Source organism: Ostrea edulis, chromosome 7 (assembly GCF_947568905.1).
Source record: "Ostrea edulis chromosome 7, xbOstEdul1.1, whole genome shotgun sequence".
Lineage (NCBI taxonomy): Eukaryota > Metazoa > Mollusca > Bivalvia > Ostreida > Ostreidae > Ostrea > Ostrea edulis.
The window spans coordinates 41,289,074-41,305,195 of NC_079170.1; the positions used below are offsets into that span (position 1 = coordinate 41,289,074).

The following is a 16,122-nucleotide window of genomic DNA, read 5'->3' on the forward strand; positions in this document are numbered from 1 at the left end:
GCCGAGATTGTCCTTTTTTAGTATATCCCGAATGTATCATTGCTGTTATATCAATAAATTGGAAAGCGTTGTTTGTGTCTTTCATTCACTGCAATGAGTCAGATACCTGTTATTACTGCCAGTTTTTTGGAGTTTATCCATTAGGTGGATTCTTTAATTAATCAGCTTCTAATTAAATGGTAAGAAGTACTTTTCAATGATACTTATAGGTAACAGAATATACACTACAGCTGAAAAGTTCTTACTTATTTTCCACATGACCTTCCACCACATTGTAACAAACAGCATCTACAAAAAGTAATTGTATATCAAGAATGTATACATAATATTTAATAGCATTGCGCATTTTCAAATCCATGCTAAATGGACATTGGACGTCCATCAGCAAGGAAAAAAAACAACACACTAACTTAAAGCACTTCACTTCAACTATCGTAATTCTGATATTGCGAAAATGTCATCAAATCAACTTCAAAAACTGTGTACAAATGATAGATTGATTGACTGTTGTTTAACGTCCCAATCGAGAATATTTCACTCATGTGGAGACGTTCAAATGATAGAACATGTGAGTATGTATACCATGGAAAATCAAGGTTATGAACATGGGTCTGAAACAAACATTGAAATTCAAATGCAGAACAAAGAAACTTTGCTTTGAAAATGACTGGCAATGAAGGTTGAAATAAATAATGTGTATGCATGCCTAAATTTATATTACATATAACATGGTGTTCAAACAAATTATACAAAGATATCAAAGTAGGAAAAATGCTGTCTTCCTTAAATACCATGTATGTTTACAGAGTATTGTTAGATACTAATGGTTTCAGGTGCTAAATATAGCATGTCTGTAGATACATGTACTTAATAAGCTAACATTCTGGATGAAAGTCTTGGACATTTCTTTATGATATGAATCGAATCGTCTTTCTTGGTGCACAAGTAACACCGGTTTAAAACAACAAATGACCCCGTGCCCCTTATCCACGAAATATTTTCAAAGTCTTTTTTAAATATAATCTTTTGTTCTGTTTCACTTCCTAATTTCAATAAATCAGAAGTCACAAATATGTTCTAATATATAATTAGAATAGTTTATTTATTTAGATTATTAAGATATCATATGTGTTACAACATTACAATACCTTAATATCCATTAGCAAGGCAGGTAAGATGAAACCAAACACTTTTGATGGGTCAAATATATTACTTCACAATTACTGAAAGTATATTTTCTAAAGGTGAAAATAACAGACTCCTGTCATTGTCTAAAATGCAGTCTGACGTGTTTTATATCAATTGACGCAGTTCTTTGCACTGATTTTGACTACGGATTACTCCATTTATCTGATCAAGATATGGGTTTCTTGATGAGTATGACCGGTGGACAGAGAATACTTGTTTCACTTAGTCACCTGCTCCCACATCTGGTACATACAGTGATGTATGTCCAGGGGCCCGTGTTTGTCCTACTTTTAAATTTGTATACTTTATAGGAGTTATGAGATTGATCACTGTTCGTTATCTTCACCCCTCCTATTAAAAATACAAAATACAAACCACTTTGGAAATCATGGAAATTAATCTAATAAAGGAATTATTGAAAACATGTACATCCGTGGGTAACAGTGCTGTTTTGTCAACATGGCATTAAATTTCACGCTAATTCTTTTTATTTTGTCAATTGTGTGTTACGATGACACAACACATCTCTGCATATGGGTGATGTTTTGAAATAAATAAAAAGGCGCAACTGAATTTTATATGTAGTCCCATTCATCCTTGGAAGAAAGGGTTACAGAAAATGTCGGAAGGTTCGATATTTATTTGGTCAAATATTTCATCATTTACTCATGTAAAACTACATTTTCAAGAAAGTAGACAATTGCAGACTATTTTCAGTAATATTGCTTTACAATGAAAGTTTAGAAACTTTTCTGTTTCATGTTGAACATTCTTTGGGTTCAATATGGTTCATATTTGTATAAACATTCAATAAAAGAATAATTCATTGATCATTTCATCCATTACGCAAAGGAAATAGTGAAATTGTGTACTTCTCATTTTTATGATATGTGTCACGGTTCTGCAATATCGTAAGCTGGTATTGATATATTTAGAATCCAATTAAATGACTAAAATGAAGTAAAAGTGTGAAGAATTGTACCGATATTGTCAACTTCCATATTTATTAATGTACCAGAAGTCTGCCATTGGGTTAAATGATGTCTGATGTGTTTCACATCAATTGTTTGACCGTTCTTTACATACACATTTTGATTATAGATTACTCAATGTACGTGATTAAGACATATAATTAACAACGAGTGAGGTCTATCAACATGGCATGCTTACTCTTTCTAGGCACCTGTTCTCACCACCAATATCTCAAGAGCTTCTTGCTTGTCCTATCCCTAATTCATATTATTTATAGGACTTGTGAGATTGGTCACTGTTTTGTTATCTCCATTGTTTTATAATGAGAATCCCGGTCGCCTTCTCTCTTGATCATATAAACGGAGTCATGCTTAGTTAAAATCAGTGGGTAAAGAACGATCTAGCAATTGACACGAAACACGCCACACAGCATTAGATCTACCCATATAATGCATTGGCAAACAACATCGAGATAACGACCTTAGACTTTGAGAAATGCTAACTTCAAATGTGACTGTTGAAATACTTCAACTTATTTGTAAATATCTTGTCTCGATTTAAATAAGGACCATACGTGGAATGTGCTTTCGTGTATTAAAGTAGTTAATAATGTATAATTATGTTTAGCATGTTTATATCATTGACTTTATGCACAAGGCAGAACACGAAGTTCTTTTTTTTTGGGGGGGGGGGGGGATTCCACACAATGCAAAGATTCAAGCAAAACGATTTACACATATAGGAGTCAGTTGAATTGTAATGTTGTGGACAAGCAGGATTTGAATAGGTACAGTTTCGTATGTAGCTATCTCCAATGCTCTGAACATCGTTGCTGAATGACGCGCATCTTCCAGCTGTAAATAAAAACATCATCAATGCATATCTCATACTGATCAAAACACAAAAAATATCACCATTTGGAAAACGGAATTTAAGATAATATATGATACTGAATATATCTTACAAAAAATAAACCTCGATGCAGCACATACTTCAACCAACCCCGTTGCATTTTCATTCAAGACACAGTGGTAATGCAATTCTAAACAGCCAGTGGCATTGTACTGGCTACAGTTTTTCCTAGTCGATGCCACGTCATATTCATATTTATTTCTTGGGCACCTTGAAATCACACCAACAGTTCTTAACGAAACAGCACATGCGCTTTCAGGAAGTTCAAGGCACAACACAGAGAAGGAACAAACCCACGATGCCTATAACAACATAAACCATGACACAGTCTCTATATCAGTATGAACACTTTAGAAATAGCAGTGCAACAAGCAAGTTATTGATAAAGATCAAGGGAACACTGATATCAAACATTTATTTCCGTATAATATGAGTAATATGGGAAGTTATTTGAACTTTGTTCAATGTCTAGATAACTTTCACAGCTGTACTGATTGTGTCCTTGATATCGTGTTTTCTTCCTCACATATCGCAACGTATTGTTTATTGTGGAAGATTTTAGGACATTACTATTACAAAATTTAAGCACAGTGAATGGATGTAAGGAAATATTTCTTCCATGCAGAAAGCTTTCGCAATTAAGCCAAACTATTAAATAATGTAGCAAAAAAAGGGTGAAGATAACGAACGGTGATCAATCTCATAACTCCTATAACTAATACAAAATAGAGAGTTGGGAAAACACGGAACTCTGGATATACGAGAGGTGGAATCAGGTGCCTAAGAGGAGTACATATCCCCTGTCGAGCGGTCACACCCGCCATGAGTCTTATATATTGATCAGGTAACGGGAGTTATCCGTAGTCAAAATCAGGGTGCCAAGAACGGCCTAACAATCGGTATGAAACACTTCAGGAAGCATTTGACCCAATGATAGGTTGTATTGACAAACTAGATCATTATAACGGCCATATAATTTGAAAATGCTGACTTTAAATGATACCTTTGGAACCCATGCACCATCAACCTGTTTGTCAATAGCCTGCTTAGATTTAAAAACTGTCTATTTCTAACTTAAGATTATAGATAATTTGAATACAGTTTGCTGTCGTATCTCCCAATTACAATAATGTTATTTTGGTAATATATCTCTTCCTTCTAGCCCAATCATCTGTGAGTAAATGTAAACGCCTTATTAGGGAGTGTTTTGTTACATCATTGATATCAAGATGCATCGTGAAACGATGATATGCAAGCTGATTTAAAATAGGTATTTTATTCATAAAAAGTGGAATGTATTGACCTTAACAATACATTTACATGTATCTGATTTTTAAAAAAAAATCCCCAGCATTATATCAATCCATACTATACAAAGTAAAATGAAAGGTGAAGATAACGAACAGTGATCAATCTCATAACTCCTATATGCAATGTAATATAGAGAATTGGGCAAACATGGGCCCCTGAATATACCAGAGGTGGGATCAGGTGTGCCCAGGAGAAGTAAGCATTCCCATGGAGCTACCAATGTTTATATACCTGTTGGTTTGGTTCAAGTAATAAAGCCTCGGTTTGGGTTTTAACGTTCAGTTATTGTTGTCTAATGTAATGAACTACGCCGATGTATTCAAGAATAACGAGGATCTTGTGATGCGTACTTCCCTGTACATCTTTAACATAAATCCAAGCATTGGTTTCCAATACATTTTTGTTAATTACATGTACAATGGTAGATATTACATATTTATACTTGCACTTGTATAGTTTACATAGTGTGAATTGCTTTCGGTTCTCGTTCACCTTGAAAACTAAAGTTTTACCAGTTTAATGATTTCTTCCCACATATTGCCATATTCCCATGACTGTATTGATGGATTATAAAAATCAATCATAGTGCATTTAGCAAAAAATGTGGTATTGTAAAACGTAAAGAAATCTTTACGAAAATGAGGAAAATAGAAACAAATTTGAAACTCATTTTACACGTTTAACCAATGGTTGGGTTATCGGTAACAGTAATACAGTTTAATGATTTTCTTGGTGGCATATGCTTTGCTCGGAATAAAGGCCTTAGTATGCCAATGTTATTGTTTTAGAAAAAAGCATTGCAGATCCTTAAGCGTATTACTACACTAGTGGAGCGATAAACTAATGCTGAACGGTTTGGGAACAACGGTTTTTGATTAAGAGGTGAGCATTAAACGCTTTAAATGGAATGGTTCTAAGCGAGAATAGGACTGTTCTTATCGCTCCAAGGTGACGAACGAACAGTTTGGGTCGGGAATGGAATGTTTCAAAATGGGAGCGAATGGTTTGGTCTCAATTCTGAAGTCTACCTTTTGCACTTCCCGGATTCTTTTTACGTAAAAAGACGTTGTGATTGAAAGAGAAATCAATAGGGATAGAACTTTATTGTCTGAAATAAATTTATTCCAGATATGGGGATGAAAATAAGTAACATTTTATACAATTATATGTAATTGTATATGACTTGAACCTTACTGTATTCCAATGAACCGTAATTCATGAAAGATGAAGATAACGAACAGTGACCCATCTCATAACTCCAATAAAGGTGAAGATAATGAACAGTGATCCATCTCATAACTCCTATAAAGGTGAAGATAACGAACAGTGATCCATTTCATAACTCCTATAAAGGTGAAGATAACGAACAGTGATCCATTTCATAACTCCTATAAAGGTGAAGATAACGAACAGTGATCCATTTCATAACTTCTACAAAGGTGAAGATAACGAACAGTGATCCATTTCATAACTCCTATAAAGATGAAGATAACGAACAGTGATCCATTTCATAACTCCTATAAAGGTGAAGATAACGAACAGTGATCCATTTCATAACTCCAATAAGGAATACAAAATAGATAGTTGGTCATTCACACTTTTTCACATTGTTTACTCTTAAAAACCCTATCAAAAACACAAAAGTGGGTGTAGGGAAAATACTGGGCCCAGGGCACACTGGAGCTGGAATCAGGTGGTTTGGATGAATAGGTGCCCCCTGTTGACAGGTCACATTCACCCTTAATCATATAACTTGATCAAGTATACAACGCAATTAATACTCAAAATAAGTATGTTCATTGGTATGAAACACACCAAAAGGCATTTGACCTAATGGTGTCAACTCCTATTTGCAAAAACGTGAAGATAATGAACATTGAACAATCTCAAGAGTTCATAAAATACAAATATTAGTAGGACAAACACGGACCCCTGGACACACAAGAGCTAGAAGGACTAAGCATCCCTGTTGACCGGTGACACCCGCTGCGAACCCTCTCTTAACTAGGTACTGTAACATTCTCCTGGTGTTATTTCAGATAAGGATTTGATAAAATTATCACCATTTAACTTATATTTGTCAGCAGATTTTTGACTTGATGAATAATCTATAGAATAAACAAAAACTGTTCGAGCATGAATTATTTCTTGAGGAGGAACGATTTCGAATGAGAACGGAACGTTTTGACTCATGAACGGAAAGGTTTGGTCTGTGAGCGGAATGCTGAACGATTTGAATGGAACAGTTTGGTATTGGAATGGGGCTATTCTAGTCGGGATTGAATATTGAATATTGTTTAATGTCCTTCTCGACAAACGTTCACCAATATGGAGACGACACCATCGGCGGTTGCAAAATTTAGGCCTACACTCGGCACTTTGAGCAGGGAGGGATCCCCGCGGGATCTATTTGGGTACGGAACTGTTCATTTGTTATCATAGTATGGTTTAGGGTTTATTTGATTCAAGATTTAGATCATTTGTGCAAGCTGCATTATTGTTCATTGCAGTTAGTGAGAAAAAAGGTAACAGTAGTAGGAATTTATACCACAATGATTTCTACCATAGTCCAGGTAAACATTTCGATTTGCTAAGTAATGAAAAAAGTAAACAATAGTTAGTCTAATAAAATATATGGAAGATCTTACTAAATTGTCTAAAATATAAACTACAACAGAGAATGCATTTGGACATACATAATGTTACAAAAGTTCCAACTGTGCAATGCTTGTCTTAAACTTGTATGATCAAACATGATATATTAGTACCATTTAAATTGGTACAACTGATGTCAATTCAAAATTTAAAATAAAAGCAACTGTAATGTTTAAGATGTGCTTTACCCTTACGATCTAGTCAATATATCATCTAAAATATGTTATATGTAGAAGTTACTCATAACTCTCTTAATGTATGTCCATCCTCTAATATTCACTCCACTTTTCACATTGTATACAACTTTTTGTTTATGTTTTGCAATTTGTTAAATCTTATGCCGATGATCCGTAAGGCTTAGTGCCACTAAACATTTACAATTGTCATCGCTTGTCGTATTTTACCTTACTTACAAGTAAGAAGATTAAAATTAACGTACCTGTTTAGTACAACTAATTTTGCCTAAATATGTGTCGTAAATTTCCTCCAGAAATCATACAAAACCGCACCTCATATTTTTATTACATCTATACCACGTGCTTTTCATGACTCATCCAAAAGTTACCTGTGAAACATGTTTTGTAATAAAGGAAACTCCTAATCTGTGTTATATAGTTCCTTCCACGTATTGTACTGCTTATGGCAGTTTTATACACCACTGAATGTTAAATATCGAAGCCATTAAGTATACCTAGTGCTGTGTGGTGTGTTCAGGGCTCCGTGTTTGCCCAACTATCTATTTTTCATTGCTTGTAGGAGTTATGAGATTGATCACTGTTCGTTATCCTCACCTTTCATCTTGCTTATAATCACTCTGTTTCGGTGAATATGTAACTTGCAGGTGTACGTCCATCTGCCTGGTGTTACATATGTGATACTGATACAATATTTTACAATGTATAGACCGATTTAGTGGTCAACAATGCACACACGGATTTTTAATCAAACATTATGTACTGTCTTCTTATGGACAGATGATACAAACATTTTTTTTTCTTTTGAAGAGACTTTATATGATGTCATTCTTTTATAAAAGTGGATAATTCCTTGAATTCCTTTCCCCTTTGACTTGGAGAGTGAAATATTTTCCGTATTTCCAAAACAGTACAAAACAATAGTTATCATGGTAAATTAGTTTATTCTTCATTTGTTTACCTTTTTATCCCTCAACAATGACTGTCAATGAGAACAGAGTGTACTGATATTAGATTTATAACATAACATGTAAACTATTAATTCATTATAAATTTTACACTCGGAAAAATATTAATTGCTACTTCAATAAAATTACATATATGGACATTGCACCCTAAGTAAAGGTTTACAAATTCAAATAAACTTCATAATATGTTGACTTAATGTTTAAAGACCCAATTTTAAGTTGACACCCCCAAATTGTAAGCTGCCTGCCAATCAAACATTTAACAATAGATCTCAGGTGGAGTGACATCTGCAGACACTGTGGTCTGGGGCTACCCCAGAGAGGTGTTTTGATAACAATAACAGCCAGTATCTACAGGCATTCTTTAGATCTTGAGGAAGCCCAGTATACCTGAGTTTTGATAGCAAATGACCTGTCCACAACTGCTGTTTTCTTGTAATTCAATTGTTTTTAAAAAGGCCCCTGAACAATGCAATTTCAATATAATTGTAATTTCCCCCCTTTATATACCTGTACATGTATTATAAATTACACAATCAGAAATTAAACAATAATTTGCACAATAAGTTTTAAAACTTGTAACCTATTGAAATAATTTATGTCATCAATTTATGATACCTCTATATTCATAACAGAAATTATTCATTGAGTCAATGACAGAGAGAGAGAAAGAGGGGTGGGTGTAAAATGTGTGTCAGCTACCCTTAGGAATACAACCATTATTCAAACACTATGACCACAGAAACTCTGCAAAGGTCACTGAGACAGGTCCTGTGTATATCAAAACTATAAAAAAGCATGGACAGGTAGATTTCTACCATGTTCTGCCTCTGTGTATTTCTTTGAGTGCCATGGGATATAGCAACTAACACCTTAGTAGACCCTGGCCACTCCAGGTAAATAACATCTGTTTAGATTAGGCTCCGCCTACATTTTCACCGACCGTACGGTCATGAGATGGGTCTTTAAAGTGTAATATAAACTTAAAGAACATATACCATACGGGGTGAATTTTCTGAGGAGAAGCGAAATTGTAATAATGAGATTGGCTGATTTTCTCAAGACAAAGACGAGTTATCTCCCATAATATAAGAGTAAAAATTTTGCAATTTCTGAAAATAATTTACGATGGTATTTATGATTTTACTGTTTTTGTCACTCTTGGTTTTCCTTTGCTATTCATCTCTGAAAATAATAAAGATATGCCTAATACAGAATACCTTTGATGTGCCATTTTACGTTAGTTTCTGCATTACGACGTTTCCCAGTAGAAAAGGGAAAAAGATCAATGCATGCTTCCTGCTGACATCTTATATAATATAGCAATGATCCAAGTCCATACCACTTTTTTTCCTCGCAATCTCTTATATCTAGTGGTCTACCAAACGCAGCACAACCTTTTCCCAAATTGTCCACTAGAATTCCAAGTTCCACAACTCATCTCCCACTTCTCCAACAAATCACCTCCTCATGCTCTTCTTCCGATTCCTCACTCTCTGATGCATCAGATGGATGCGCGTCTTCATTTCCTAGACATTCTTGTGAATTATCACCAGACAAACATTTTTTCTTGATTCATCAATTTCTCCCCGATCACCACGTTGTTTTTATTGACATCAACATTTACTGTCTTACGTCCAAGGGATAATGCATAACCTTTCTTAGCATTCTGTAAACTTTGATGACGTTTTTACTAATAAATCTTCGTGATATTTTCCTCCTGAATGATTCTGGTGCCATAATTGTTTACATTGTTTACTGACCCCTTTCCTGCTCTTAAAACACAGAAGTGTTCCAAACAACTATAAATGAGAAAACCAAAACCAACCAAAATATTTTTTACCATGGGAACTCTTCAGTGCTAAAGGTAGAAAAATCTGTTTATATCATTTGGCCTTAATAATGTGCTCACCGACCTCAAATTGTTACAAAGGTGCATATCTTACACCGTGCTTTTAAGAAAAGGAAACACGAAGTGGTCAATCTTACTGTCCCATCAAAAATACAACATCGAAAGCAGTAAACATGAATCCCTCGCAATATCAGAGTTTTTATCAGATGTCTAGCAGGAATAAGCATCCCCTGTTGAGCGATCACATCCGCCATAAGCCTGGTACATGTATCTTAATCAAGTAAAAGGAATAACCCGTTTTCGAAATCAATACGGAAAAAATGACGAACAATATGTCAAAATCGAGTTGTTGTTTTTTCATAGATGACAGCTCCAAAGTCATTATCAACGTCATCCTTACATGATCTTATGTTCACTAACATAACAGAAAATGGTTCGAACAATCAAACACTTAGATAACCGTCTGAAAACAACCTAAAGTGTGAATTTAGTCCAGTTATTTTGGTATGTGTAGCATTTAAACTTTATATTTGATTTCTTTAATTTATTTTTTTCCCGCTAAACTATGTAATATCATTTAACTGTCTTTGAGTGTGACCATTGGCTGTGTAGAAACGGCGCGTGTAGTTGCCTAGTACCTTGACTTTATTGAGTTATGTTTTCTTGATACCATATTTATTGTAGTGTGTGTGTGTGTTTGAAAAGAGACATATCAAAGTGAATTCATTTAAATATATGTCATAAATATTACATGAAAGGTGAATATAACGAACAGTGATCAATATCATAACTCCTATACACAATAAACAAATAGATAGTTGGGCAAAACGGACCCCTGGACACACCAGAGGTGGGATCAGGTACCTAGGAGGAGTAAGCATCCCCTGTCCACCGATCACACCCGCCGTGAGCCCCATATCCTGATCAGATAAACGGAGTTATCCGTAGTCAAAATCAGTGTGCCAAGAACGGCCTGACAATCGGTATGAAACACGTCAGATAGCATTTGACCCAATGACAGGTTGTATTGACGAACTAGATCGTTATAATGACAACCGAATTTGCAAAATGCCGAGTTCAGTGGAGACTGTTGAAACCCTGTACCAACTTGTTTGCCAGTAGCTTGCATCGATTTAAGAACTGACTATAAGCAAAGCAAGCTCTTGCATATCGAATCAGTTAAGAGATATACACACAATATGCAGGTGATCATGGAATATTGCTACATACATATGGGAAGTTGACGATGGAGAAGCTGCGCGGGTATGTTAAGGCCGGTCATGCTGAATTTATGCACGCAAACTGCATAATTTTTAAAATATGTCCTACACAGAGAGAGGGAGCTACTAACTTTTAAAAACTATTTTGGTTGTTTACACGAGAACATTTTGTATCACAACAACATGACAAGCATGCGCTTTCGTATGACGTCATTGCATGACTGTTATAAATAGATCATGCATGTACCTTAATAGAAAATGGAAAAGTAGCACATTACCCCGGGATTTAAATATTGATCTAACTGGCGATAATGACGGTAAAACACCCATAGTTTATAGAATCCTACCACTTTCCGTAAGAAATAATTATTTAACATTTAAGCACGAAACCATGTAGTCCATGTTTTACAGTTTGCACTGATGCTATTCAGTTTTCTTTAAAAAAAATTCTTAACAGACGATTATACCAGTAATTACCGTGTACATTAGTTTATGACCTTTCACAGTGTATAAAAGTATCTGAAGTATGCGGCGTAGTGTGCTACTTTTGCAGTTTTATTTCAGTGTGTGACAGAGGAAAATCGGATCTGCATGCTAAATGGAATGTTTTCCCCGTTAAACAAAGTTGTCAATGAATGAAATCAACATACCTTTAAAATATCAAGAAATGTTCAGTGTTTCACATACACATCACATATATCCCATGTCATATATTTCAAATACTCCACATTTTGTTGATATTTACACGGCGCACTTTGATAAATTCTTCACATGCGTCAACGTCACTCGATGTATAGTTATGACGTCATTAGTGTACTTTCATATTGATCAGACACAAATTACACGACAACAGCATAACATTCCATATGGATTTGGATCTTAGTAGATGTATGGTTTATTTCATGTATAAATAAAACTTGCATGATAAAATCGTACTTTGATATAGCCTATAGTTAGTGATATACTTATTTCAATTATGACATCATGTTATTCCGCGGATTTTATCACAGTAAAGATTTTCATAACCTGCCTTAACGTACCCGCGTAAAATCATCCCGTTTGTCATACAGTTGAGTTGTCAGTTTGCCGTTAATGTTTACTTTCAATAAAATATCTAAGTATAAAGCAGAAGTGGACGATTCTGTGGTGTATCTGATTAAGAGCTCACAGGGATATATCGGATCGACATGTGAATGAAAGTTATCATTATTAATAGACAAAACGTCGTCGATATATCTAAATGTCGAATTGAAGGCCACAGTAATATATTATTTCCTCTCATGTATAAGGTAAGGAATGAATTCTGCTTCATATGAATATAGAAACAGGTCAGCTAACAAAGGAACACAATTCGTGCCCATGGCAATTCCAAAAGACTGTTGAAAGACCTGATCACCAAAGACCACAACGATATTGTCAATGAGGAACACCAGCATATATTTTATTTCAACTTCAGAGTACTTGTGCGTGGAATCAGAGTGATGTTTAATTAAGTAAGTTTTTGGATGACTGATCATTAGATATGAATATTTCCTTTTTCCATTTTTGCTGAAGAGGCAATTGTCTTTGATATCAAAAATTCTAGTCTTTAATTCATCGTGAGGAATTGTCGTGTATAGTGTTGAAAAGTCATGGGTTTTGATTTTGCTGATTTGGTGAAAGTTTTGCGATTTTAAGTTTACTAACAGTTCTTTAGGATTTTTTAGACTCCACAGGCATAACAAGGACATAAAATGCAATGTACAGTTATGCATTTCGAAATTGACGACTTGAAAACGAGATATTGAGTGCAAGGAAATATTTAATTCTTTGTGCGTTCATGTGCTTTGTACACAAGGAAAATTATTTGAAGTTCAAAGGTGAATGTGTCGAACACATGAGGAAGATTAAATAATGATATCGACTCGAGAAATGATGTACATAATGCATCATAGTGTAACAAAGGAATGCAACAAATACCTGTACCCGATTTCCGTGGAATATGATTGCTCAACACTCAAGTCATTAATAAGGTCCAATACCTGTAGGCGTGGCACCAGTTCCCATATATGAAGTTGTTATAAAAATAGATTTTTTTATTCTTCTTCTGTCAATCTTACTTTTGCTTCACCGGAACACTATCAAACTTTTATATGTATACATGGTATAAGTGACCTAATATGCAGTGTTACATGGTGTGCATGTAATCATGATAACCCGTGTGGAAGAATATGGATTAAAGAGAGATGAAAGGACAGAACCATTCTTAAAATGAAGAAACATTCCAACTTCACTGTCTACTTTATTACTTACTGTATATGCAATATGTATATAAGGTATGACCGTTGGACCGTGCGAAGTATGAAATGATCATTGGCGCGACGTAGCATGTGATACTTATTTACATGTATATGATAACTAAGTACGGTAAATATTACAAGTATAAATAACCATTCACTTGAAAATAGTATTTGTCTATAAAACTCGCCTTGTGCTAAACGGCCAGTACATGTAACATCCAAATAGCAAAAGGGGGAGTACATGAGGAGAACTACATCCGTCTATTTATCTAACGCGGGGAATATAACGCCAGCCGATGAAAACAGTGAATTGTGACGTCCCATTCACTTCGCTCTTTTGTCATTCAAACCCAATAATCATAGACCATAACAATACGTCCCGTTTTTGATTTAAAGACCACTGAAAATAATCAAATTCAACTGACAAATTCAAATTAGTTAAAACGTAAGCGTGTGTATATCCTATATATTTTTTCTTTCTTTTTTTTTTTATTTGAAGAAGTTCATGAACTCCTTCATATATTTAGTTGTATCAGTTGTTCTTCTATTTCATGATTTACTAATATGTTGTACGGTGTGACCGTTGAGACGAGCGAAGCCCATTAACATCTTGCAACACGACTTTTATCCGCCTCTTCATTTAACGCGGGAAATATAACGTGGTTGATGTAAACAGTTACAAATTGTGACGTCATATTAGCTGCAATGTTTTTTCTTCTCTCAAACCAAGCAAAAACAAAACGTTTGAAGCTATGAGAAAGCTTGTCTGAAATTTAAAAACGTTTATGGTACTTTCTAAACAATCTAATTATTTTATTACGGGATTGTCAATGAAGTATACCACAGTGACGGTGACATTTTTCCGGAAGCATTATGGGTAATACTCATCTTTTTTCAGCTGAAGAAGAGCAAATCACGTGACTCATATGTGTAATCATTGGAGCGAGCTCGTCGCGTCGCTTCGCGACGCGAGCTTCGCTCGCTAATATGATTACGGTGTGACCGTTGGGGCGAGCGCAGCATATCTGAATACATTTTCAAAAAAATTTAATTATATTGAAAAGAAGGAAAACTGATTTCGTTCACTGTCAATACGTAGGATTATTATATACTTTCAATTTCATCTCTTCTTTTTTCTTTAAAAGTTTGCGGGCATATATCACACGATATATGCCCGGAAACATTCCGGCCCGCAAACATTACGTCACAATCAAATTTCTACGCCGTTAATTTTCAAATTTTTCGTGTTTTTCATCTTTTACTCAGTTAAACCGATAAAGTTATTGTTAAAAATAAAATTATTGTTAGTTTCTAAATGAAATTGAAAGTATATAATAAAAAGGTTATAGACTTTGTATGGGAAATATGACGACCTCGTTTTTTGTCGCGAACGGACCTCGCAAGCTCGCTCCGTCTACGCGTCAAAAAACTCGGTCGTCATATTTTCCCATACAAAGTCTATAACCTATAATTACTGTTTTGCTCTTCTCGCCAATGTAGGAACCAGTTTAGCGGGAAATGCAACGAGCGTATTGTGACGTAGGCTGGTAGTTGTGACGTGACTGTTTACATTTCTTTAGACAATATTTTGAAAAGAAAAAGAAAGGGGGAAGAATATGATTGTCATCCTTTCCATTCAAATAAGAAAGGTTTGTAATACTTCAAAGATTTTTTTTTAATTATTATTTTACGAATCGAACCATCCGCCATTTTGTACGAGGGACTTCTGGGATTGGCGTCAAAAAAAAAATTCTTGTTAGAGGTTGAGATTTAGCTCGGATTATTTCCCGTGCTCTAGTCATTAGAGCTCGCAGTACGAGCCAGCGCTCCGCGCTGGTTCGCTGCGCTCGCTATTAAGGATATGCGCGACGATGATCACGTGATGATTGCGAATTTATTATAAATTTAGAACCGGACGCAGGGTAGTTAAAGTTTCCCAAGAAAAATCACAATGCTCTACAGACACACTATATGACGTCACAATAAAAAAAAAGTACGTCACGACGTTGTATCGCGGGGAAAATGTCATCATATTTTGTCGTAATTTGCTACCGCTGCCAAATGTCATGTGTAAATCTGTTGATTGAATTCTTGTCAAATGATAATTTTTATTTCTATTTCATATTGATTACAAGTCTCCCTTTTCATATACATTGTATATATATTATGAATACAGTATGCGCCAGAGTAATTTTGATAGCATATTAGTCACCGAAATCGCTCCTACATGTACATGCAATTTGAATCTAGGCATTTACAAAAAGAAAGTCAATAGTACGTAAACAATGACTCAGTGCAAGTGTAAGATGATGATCGTTTGTTAATATTTACTATAGTAGTGTGAAACTACAACTGGACACACATTTCTACCGAATCTTACTTGGGAAACCTACGAACTACTCTGGTGCTTTTATAATCAATCATTGTTTGCGAAAAATACCCCACCCCTACCCCCATATGCCGAAGATCGATATTTGTTTGTCAAATCTTAAAGTCCATGCTAGGAATGTTTAATTCCCCCAAGCATTTCCATGTAAATCTAAGTAGCTTTATTTCTCAAACTATTTTATT

At 34.9% G+C, this 16,122-nt stretch overlaps 1 protein-coding gene across 2 annotated transcripts; it reads right to left on the bottom strand.

Moving 5' to 3' along the window:
- Positions 1 to 21: 21 nt before the first annotated feature.
- Positions 22 to 7,606, bottom strand: LOC125654537 (uncharacterized). Of its 2 annotated transcripts, none has more exons than XM_056144432.1 (6): positions 7,478 to 7,606; positions 6,932 to 6,973; positions 3,153 to 3,374; positions 2,895 to 3,014; positions 246 to 288; positions 22 to 88 (listed from the first exon to the last, which is right to left on the bottom strand). In XM_056144432.1, the coding sequence occupies exons 2-6, from the start codon at positions 6,962 to 6,964 to the stop codon at positions 51 to 53; spliced, it is 456 nt and encodes a 151-aa protein (XP_056000407.1). In that variant the 5' UTR covers positions 6,965 to 6,973; positions 7,478 to 7,606; the 3' UTR covers positions 22 to 50. The 2 variants fall into 2 exon arrangements, with proteins under 2 accessions (XP_056000407.1, XP_056000408.1); XM_056144433.1 differs by having other exon boundaries at positions 3,125 to 3,374; positions 7,478 to 7,602.
- Between the last annotated feature and the right edge of the window lie 8,516 nt (positions 7,607 to 16,122).

Coding starts and splice junctions, on each gene's coding strand:
- LOC125654537 (XM_056144432.1), bottom strand. CDS start 6,964: ATGTTTACCTGGACTATGGTAGAAATCATTGTG. Junction 3,015..3,152: donor ATGCAACGGGGTTGGTTGAA/GTATGTGCTGCA, acceptor TTTTATTTACAG/CTGGAAGATGCGCGTCATTC. Junction 89..245: donor GAAGGTCATGTGGAAAATAA/GTAAGAACTTTT, acceptor GACTCATTGCAG/TGAATGAAAGACACAAACAA.